The sequence below is a fragment of the Chrysochloris asiatica genome, unplaced genomic scaffold (assembly GCF_000296735.1).
Source record: "Chrysochloris asiatica unplaced genomic scaffold, ChrAsi1.0 scaffold00085, whole genome shotgun sequence".
In the NCBI taxonomy this organism is placed as follows: Eukaryota; Metazoa; Chordata; class Mammalia; order Afrosoricida; family Chrysochloridae; genus Chrysochloris; species Chrysochloris asiatica.
The window spans coordinates 10248498-10258157 of NW_006408603.1; the positions used below are offsets into that span (position 1 = coordinate 10248498).

General features: G+C 41.2%; 1 protein-coding gene across 1 annotated transcript in view; it reads left to right on the forward strand.

The window, feature by feature from the left end:
• Window positions 1–9660, forward strand: part of HENMT1 (HEN1 methyltransferase homolog 1 (Arabidopsis)) — a 33257-nt gene that overhangs the window by 4168 nt on the left and 19429 nt on the right. Inside the window, exons 3-4 of the mRNA XM_006866008.1 lie at window positions 4391–4503; window positions 5550–5684. Coding sequence (XP_006866070.1) covers window positions 4391–4503; window positions 5550–5684 — 248 coding nt within the window. The remainder of the gene's footprint in view (window positions 1–4390; window positions 4504–5549; window positions 5685–9660) is intronic.

The following is a 9660-nucleotide window of genomic DNA, read 5'->3' on the forward strand; positions in this document are numbered from 1 at the left end:
TCGAGTCGGTTCTGACCCATAGCGACCTTGTAGAGGGTTTGTCCAGGGAGTGACTGGTGAGCTTGAACCACCCACATTGCAGTTCAAAATGACTTTTGTAGTCTAGTGCATTAACCTGCAGCACCACGCCAGGACCTTGGCCCTCCCTAAATTAAGTTCTTGTCACATGCAAAGCACATTTGCCTATCACCTCATTTCAAAAGTCTTAAATCAACTCTTAGGTATCAAGTCTCATCTTATGAATCACCTATATAAAATACAAGTTAGGGCTCTAGGTGTATTTCATTGTGGGGCAGAATTCCTCTACATCTGTGAACCTGTGAAATCAAGACCACAACTCATCTGTTTCAAAAGTATAGTGATGGAACAGGCACAAAGGTAGACATTTTCATTACAAATAGGAGAAATAGAAGGGAAGAAGAGGGTAACAGCATCAAGTAAATCCCAAACCCAGCAGAACAATTTATATTAACTTCCAAGGTTTGAAAATAATCCTCTATTCTTTGGGACTGTCTGGGCAAATGGCCTTGTCCTCCCTACCCTGGGTGATGACCACACCCCCTGGGTTCTGGGTGGAGGCCCCTTGGCCCTTGGCTTCATCTTCTACTTCTAGGCTCACTGGGGTGGCAACTCTGCTCCTTTGACTTTGGGTGGCCTCATTCTTCTTGTCCATCTGAGTGGTGATCCCCCTGGTCTGACTCATTCTAGTCTTTCCCTTGGATATGGCAGCCCTGTCCCCACAGCTTTGAGCTGAGGTCCCATCCCCCTGGTACTCGGAAAGCAGCTTCACTCTGTGGAACCAAGAGGTGATGATATGACTGTTGTACTTAGGGGGCCATAACTGTACCCTTTGAGATCAAGACCACTCTACTTCTTGTGCTCCTTCTTCCAACAGTCTTGCTCATCTCTGAACTGCTCCTCGGATGGTTCTTTTCATTTCTTGGAGGACAACAGATGTAGTTCCTTTGGCCTGTTACCTGCCTGTAGAAATTGTGTCATTCTTTCTCTGTCCGCTTCAGTGTAAGCTAATGGTTTTTTGTTTGTTTTTGCTGTGGTAGTTGGTTAAAGCTGTCAGTCACAGGTTAAATCTACTTATTTAATACGATTGTGTAGCCGTGTCCTTGGTGAACATATGTCCATTTGTACAACAGGATTTTCCAAATCTTATTAGTTTTGTTTTCATTTTGCATGGTTCATGTACAAATCCATTCCCTTTTTCTTGCATTGTACCTTAAGCGGCAAGGAGAAACCGTATGGCCCTGTTAAAATCTTGCTTAGAAATCTCAGGCAGATATCCAAGTACATCACTTGTAAGTTCTATCTTCCACCAATCATTTGAACCTAATTCAAACAAATTCTTTACTACTGCATAGAAAGTATTGCCTTTCTTCCATTTTTTAATCACATGCTCATCCTTTTCTTTTAAAGCCTCACCAGAGCCACGTTTAATGTCCATATTTCTAGCAACATCCTGTATCTAGTACCACATGTGTTCTCTAAGATGATTGGTGCTTTCCCTGTAGTTATCGTCGCTTCTTAGCCCTCTCCAAAATTGCCTTTGAAGTCCATAATTCTACCAACAGTTTCTTCAAGGTAATCTAGGCTTTTATTATTGTTACTGTTAAGTGCCTGTAAGATGGTTCTAACACTTTGTTTTTGTTGTTAAGTATCTTGGAGTCGGTTCTGACTCATAGTGACCCTGCACAGGATTTCCGAGGCTGTAGATCTTTTTGGGAGCAGAAAGCCTCATCTTTCTCCCACAGAACGGCTGGTAGTTTCGAACTGCTGACCTTGAGGTTAGCAGCCCGATTCATAACCACTACGCTACCAGAGACACTTGTTGTTAAGTGCCATTGAGTCAGTTCTGACCCAGAGCGACCCTGTATAGGGTTTCCAAGAAGCAGCTAGTGAGCTTGAACCACCATCCTTGCAGTTCAAATGGCTTTGCAGTCTGACACACTAGCCCACAGTACCACACCAGCGACACTTAGGCACCATAAAATTCTTCCAGTCTCTACTCCCCATTACCCAACTCCAAAGCTTCTTTCACATTTTAGACATATGTTAGAGCAGCACCCCATTCTCGGTCTTATTGTCAACTGCTATAACAGAAATGCCATGTGTGCATGATGTTAACAAGCAAATTCATTTTATCACAGTTTAGCTGGTGAGATGATCAAATTCAGAATGCTGGCTCTAGGGGAAGGCATTCTCCCTTTGTTGGCTCTGGAGGAAGGTCCTTGTCTTTTTTGAGCTTTCTGTGCTTGTTGAGTTTTGGTGTGGCTTAGCATTTCTCTTCCCCCATCTCTGCTTACTTGTATAATCTTCTTTTATATTTTAAGAGATTGACCCTATACTAATCCTGCCTCATGAACTAAACAATGAAACCCTTATCCATATGGAATTATAACCACAGGTATGTCATTGTTGTTGTTAGGTGTCATCAAGTCGATTCCAACTCATAGCGACTTCACATACAATAGAACAAGACACTGCTTAGTTCTGCACCATTCTCACGGCCACTGTGCCAGTCCATCTCTTTGGGGGTCTTCCTCTTTTTTGCTGACCTTCCACTTTATCTAGCATGATATCCTTCTCTAGGAATTGGTCTTCCTGAAAATATGTCCCAACTAGGAGACAATGAAGTCTGTCTACCTGGCTTCCAAGAAATATTCCAGTTGTTCATCTTACAACACAATTGTTTATTCTTAACTAGAAGTCTGTGGTACTTTAATATTCGTCTCCAAGACCATGATTCAGATGCATCAGTTCTTCTATAGTCTTCCTTATCCTCTGTCCAGTTTTCACAAGCATATGAAGCTATTGAAAATACCATGACTTTAGTCAGGCACACTTTAGTCCTCAAACTGATATCTTTGCTCTTGAACACTTCAAACAAGTCTCGTGCAACAGATTTACGTAATGCTTGGGATTTATAGTACATATTGTTGGGGGGACACAATTCAATCCATAATGTCTTTTTTTTTTTTGCTAAGATACAGTCTGGATTTTTAAGCAGTATTCCATGAAAAACCAATTGGGAAATAAGGAGTCAGAATTCTTGAGCTGATCAGCCTTAAGAAGTTCAACTTTAGCATTTGAAAATTATTCTTAAGTATATTACATTAAGATAGTACATGGAATCTTTCATGATTTAAAATCCTGAAATAGTTCATGTCCTCATATTTATTTATGTCTGAGTTAGAGGCCATTAGCAACCTAAGAATTTGGATTAGAGTTATCCTTTTGTGAGAGGAGGCAATTTAAAATGTCACGGGCTTATTTCACTGCCATTTGCCTTTTTCTCCTAAAGTGAAGTCTAGAAATTGAGCAATCAGTTATGATTGATGAAAACTTTATTATGTGATCAAGAAAAATAGATTCAATTAAAGCCTACAAGAATGTAATAAAGAAAATAAGATCAGTAAGAATATTTATTCATGAATTATAAATCACTGATGGTGATAGTTGCGGTTTTATGTTACCTTGTCTGGGTTTGGATTCTCAGCAGTCTGGCAGTTAAAATGTCATAATCCCCAATGGTGAGATCTGATACAGTGTAATTATCCCCATGGTGTGACCTGATGTGTTTAGCCCTGATTTGATGTGATTATGCTATGCATTGCAGATCCTTCTGTGATGTTAACAAAGCTAAATGCAATCTATAGGACTAGGTTGTATCTTGAGTTGATCTCTTTTGAGATATAAAAGAGATTAAATAAGCAAACAGAGTTTAGAGGGACCTACTACCACCAAGAAAGAAAAGCTGAGAGTGGAGTTCATCTTTTGGACCTGTGGCCCTAGCACTGTGAAGCTCCTAAATCCAGAAGAAGGTTGATCCCAAGATGCATGGAGATCTCCAAGGAATTTTGGTCCTACAGATGCTGAAAGGAGGCAAGGACCTTTCTCCAGTGCTGATAGAGAGAAAGGCTTTCTCTAGAGTCCTGGTATGGTGCTGTGGGTTAATGCGCCAGACTGCACAGCTGTTTGAACTGCAAGGTCAGTGGTTCGAGCTCATCAGCTGCTCCTCGGAAACCCTACACAGGGTTGCTATGGGTCGGAGACGACTCGATGGAACTTAGCAACAACAGCAGCAGATAACTAAGATACTGGTCAAGGACAGGTTTCTGTGCTAGTCAGCTTTTGGTGTTTAATCGTAAAGTTGTTCCGAGGCACCATATTTTCTTTGGAGCACTTAAGTATTTCTGTGCCAGGCCCCGAGCATACACCTGACTAGAATAAGAGGAATGTCTTGTGAAAGTCTTAACACGCTTTCTATAGAATTATCAGGACATGGCTAATTTTTTATGCTTTTGCTTTTTTTTCTGTACATTTTTATTACATTTCTCTGGCTTTGAATATCTTTGAACTGACACTGTCTCTTTTACAGGTTGCAGACTTGGGTTGTGGTGATACTTCGCTCTTATGGTTGCTAAAATTCCACAAGTGCATTGAACTGCTTGTTGGAGTTGATACCAACAAGGATAAATTGCAACGGAAAAAGTAATCATCCAGTTTCGGACAGACTTGTACATTCATAGAAAACAAACAGCATTGTTAATTCTATTTCAAGAAAGTGTCAGCTTTATACAGTTGTTTGAAAAGGTTGGGGACTGGGAGAGCCTTAAGCCAACTGAACAATGAAGCATTGTTGTGGTGCTGATGAATAATTGGCTTGTTTTATTCTGTACATATTGCAAATGATACCTGTATATTGTTCCACCAACTTACAAATTGAGTCATAATAATCAAGGCATTACAGATTCAATTTCAAACTTGCTTCGTGGCAAGGTATCATCACGTTCATGCCAGTCACTATAAACAACCATGCTGTGGTTTATAGCAGAGGATGTGAAAGTGTTCAGCAGAGCACTGGGGCAAAGTTACAAACCTTCTGCTCTAGTTTGAACCAGAGCAGCTTTCTGATCGATGTATGAGGGGTCTTGAGAAAGTTCGTGAAAAAGGGATTTTTTTTTTTTTTTCATTTCAAAACCCCTATGTTTATTAAATGAGAGTTGCCATCACGTTGATGCCAACTCATGGCGACCCTTTGTGTGTCAGAGTAGAACTGCTCCATGGGGTTTTCATTGGCTTCTGGTTCAGCAGTAGAGTACAAGGTCTCTCTTCTGAGGCATCTCTGGATAGACTTGAACCTTCAGCCTTTCAGTTAGCGGTCAAGGACATTAACTGTTTGCAGCACCCGGTGACTCCTTTATATTTGTTAGATGCTTCAAGATTGGCCTGGCTTTTCTACTAAAGAAGAAAAAGTTGATACCACTGATCTAAAGTGAGCTAGAAAATTAAAAGTACTAAAAGTGAGAGCAGTATCAAAGTTATTTATAGTGATAACACTTGAAAATCATGTTCTCATTGGCTGGTGACTTCCCTGTGTGGGTGGAAACACAAGACGTGCAAGATAGGCCATGTCAGAGTTCTTTCAATATATGTCAGAGATAATGATGAGGATCAGCATTCTGTAGCTGGTGAGATCATCTTAAATAGGTCACTGCATTCAAAAGTCTCTTATTTCTGCAACAATGCTTTTGTAGGTATAAGTTGTCTCCTCTCATTGGCGACTATCTGAAACCCAGGGAAAGGACCTTGACTGTTACCTTGTATCATGGCTCTGCTGTGGAGAGAGACTCCAGTTTGCTTGGATTTGACTTGGTAACATGTATTGAATTGTAAGTATTAGATGGTTCATACTGTATAACTATTTTGTGTAGAAATTCTGAGTAAGTTAGTGCCAGTAAACTTTGTGTCCTAGATTTTTAGGTCTTAATTCTTATTTGTGAAGAAAATTGCTCATCAGTTGGGAATGTTTTTCTTTACTGACCCCTTTCAACGTTTTATTTGGTTATAATTTCACACTTACATATTGGTTACAAAAGTAATTAATATCAAGAACATTCATGTACCTTTGGCCAGGATTCTCCTCTTGTTAACATTTCCCCCATTTTCTGTATCATTTGTGCACATGCTTGATCTTGCTCTCTGTCGTGCACAAACACATATTTGATTTTTTTTTTTTTTTTTCTAAACCACTAAAAGTGTAGGTTATACATGATAGGAGGTCCTGGGTGATGAAATTGCTAAGTCCTTGGCTACTGACCAAACGGTGGGTGGTTGGAGTCTACCCAGAGATGTCTTGGAAGAAAGCCTTGTGATCTGCTGCTGAAAGATCACAGCCATTGAGAATGCTATGGAGTCTAGTTTTACTCTGACATTTAGTGTACTACAACATAGTGTAAACACAGCTTTCATGTGCACTGGGAAAGCAGAATATGTGTGTTACTTCAGTGGGCTATTTGGTTTCTTGCAGCAGAATGGAACCGAGCCCACAGTATCCCCTTGGTGTACCTGTATATCCTGGCTCTTTGCGTCCAGTAGGAATACACAGTGTATATTTCCTGAAACAAGGACTATGTGAGCCACAGCCTATAAACTTCAGTAAATGTAACATTGATAATACTTGATTCGGTTCTCACTTTGTCAGTTGACCTAGTGCTGTATTTTCTCCTCCAGTAGAGGGGGCAATACTTGATTCAAGATTGGAGAAGAAAAATTTCTGGGGTCAAATACTGCTTTTAACAGTTATGTCTCTTCAGCCTCTTTTAATTGGGAGCATTTCCACAATTTTCTTTTCCCCCCAAATTTTTTTTATGGTATTGACGTTTCAGAAAAAGAAAACCCCTCCCCCATTTTTAGAAGAACTTTTTTGGTGGGGCTCCTGGTGATTAGATTCAGGTTTTGCATTCTTGGAAAATAATTATGGAGCACTACAGAGGCGATGCTATGTTGTTCCAAAATCCCATCTGAGGCACCCAGTGTCTATCTGTCCCTCTGGTACTGTTAATTGTGTGTGTGTGTGTGTGTGTGTATAGTGAAAATGCATGCAGCAAAATGTTGGTCAGCTCAAGAATTTCTATACATCCAGTTCAGTGACGTTGATTGCATTCATCAAGTTGTGCCACCCTTCATAGGCTGTCATTCATCATTTTCCAAATCACCCTACCCCAATTAACATAAACTCTGCCCTCTGAGCACAAACTCCTCCCATTCTGGTAACCACTAATAATTTTTGGTGCCTGTATATTTGCTGATTTCATATAAGTGAGTTCATACAGTGTCTGTGGTTTTGTGACTGATTTACTGTGCTCGGCCTTGTATTTGACATTCGTTCTTGTTTTGGCGTGCTTCAGGGATGCTTTTTTCTTCTTGGCTGAGTTATGTTAATTTTTGATATTCCTGGTTAATGTATAAGCACCCTGGAAACATAGTGTTACGAGTTGGGCTGCTAACCTCAAGGTCAGCTAGTTCGAAACTATTAGGGAGAAAGATGAGGCTTTCTGCTCCCGTAAAGATTTACAGCCTTGGAAACCCGGTTACAGGGTCGTTATGAGTCGGAACTGACTCCACAGCACACAAACACCACCGCTGGTCAATGTATCTGTTTGTGGTTTTTCACTTTTCTTTTCTCACAACAAATAAGCAGGCAGATAATCTTAACACCATACACTTCTCACCCCTCCTCCCTATTTCCCCCTGGATTTAGCATCCATGAAGTGATTCCTGTCTGACCCCATCTTTACCACAGTGGGGGCAAGTGATACTTTTCCAGTTCCAGCACCTTCTCCACATTTACCAGCTGGCTTTTGGGATTGTGCCGTTAACAATCTCTCTCTTCTCTTCTATTTATTTATTTAGATTTATTATCACTGTGAACTCAGGAGACCCTCTTTGTTGTTTTTTTAAATGGTTTAACAAAATAACAAAATAGACCATTATTTTGTTGCTGAAATTGTCCTTGTTTTGGCCAGTGAGAACCCTTTCATACCATCTTCCCATATCCCATATGTCTGTTATTTTTGTATTTATTTCCTAGTATAATAAGATAATTCAGGCTTATCTTCTACTTTTTCTTTACCATCCTTGGAATCCACTATTTCTCCAAGGAGCCCTGGTTCCTTTGAATTGGGAATTGGATTTAGAAACCAAGATATGTGTATCTTAGTTTTTGTGTGAATTATGTGATAGTTTACATGGGGGAATACCAGCTTTACATTCATCCTATTGTATTTCATTTCACTGCAATGATTGCAATCCGCTCCATGCGTCATCAAATAACCAAAGGGTACACCCTGCAAGCCATAAGCACACAGCCCCTTTCTCCCTCCCTGAGTCCAGAGTCCCCAGTTGCTCCATCTCTCCACGTCATCGTCTCTGCCTCCATCTCTGGAGTCACTTCTTCTCTGGGTAGGGTACTGCACTCTGCTCTTCTCCCCTGATGGTCCGCTCCTGGACTGCAAAATCAACCACTCCCCTCCTTTTGTTACAAAACATCTACCTTTACAAATTCCAACCCTCACAGTCAGTCCTGGTAGCAGATATTCACTATTAGAAATCACTCAGTGGAGATTCTACCTTCTCCTGTACCCTCTGGAACTAGGTTCCCTCCTGAAAGCTTGTTAGCCTTTATAGCACCATCCCCCCATTTTGGGTAGCCAGTGTCTAAGTTGCCCCACCCTGTCAACCCTGTGTACTGAGGGGTTAGGAATGATTCTCGCTGTAAAGATTTGTTCCCTCTTTTGAGCTACTACATTCATAAGTATAGCTCAAGTTCATCAAATTGTAGTGGATAACTCTTTTTTTCCATCTTCTTTCTTCTTCTAGTTGAGTTTTGATCATCCAGCCATCGAAGTCAGGTTAAGTGGGTACTATCTGCAACTATGGGTGTTCTTGTGCATCTCCCCTCACTTCATATCAGCTGGACACTTCACTTTCTGCTCTAGTCCTCTGTCACTGTCTCTGGGCCCAGGACTCCCTAGGTCTTGCCATACTGCTGGCCAACCAGGTTTCAACCTGGGTTCACAGGAGTCTATTGAATGTGGTCAGACTTAGCTCACAATTTCATTGCTGTTTTTCCCTCACTTCCCATTATCAACGTGGTCACCAGCCAGACCCCATTCCTACTTGTGTATTCCCCTTGAGTCTTAGTCTTGGAAGGGGGTTTGCTCTGAGGGGACCTGACCACTTGCCTTGATGGCTCCCAGGGGAACAGCTTGCTTGTTCTTGTAGTAGTCAGTTGGACTGCCATTACTATTTTTGATTTTTCCTGCCGGTCTTTCTTTCACCAGGTATATTCTGTTCTTCAAGCCAGCCAGCCTGGTCTGCTTGTCCTTTCAAGTGGAAATTTCCCGCCTCAGAAGATTCTGGATGGAGTTCAGGATTCCTTGTAGCAGTCTTTTAATATTAGTTAAGGGCCTTTTCTGAGCCAACCCGACAACACTTGACAACAAGGGGCTTTTCTGGTGGTATGTTCAGGTTGATTTCCAATTTTTAGTAATGTGTTCTGCTCCACCAGAACAATTTGTTGTTGTTAGATGCCAATGAGTCCTTTCTGACTCATAGCGATACTTTATATACAACAGAAGGAAACACCAAAGGGCACATTTTACAAGTCTGCTTCCTGGCCATGAGTTCTCAGTCCCTCTTTTCCCATGAATCTGGAGTCCTCAGCTGCTCCGTCTCTCCATGTCTCCATCTTTGCCTCCATCTCTGGTGTTACTGCTTCTCTGGATAGGTCTCACATTCTGCTTGTGCTCTTCTCCCTTCAGGGTCTTAGAGTCCTTTGTTTCTGGACTGTAAGATTACTCTCCC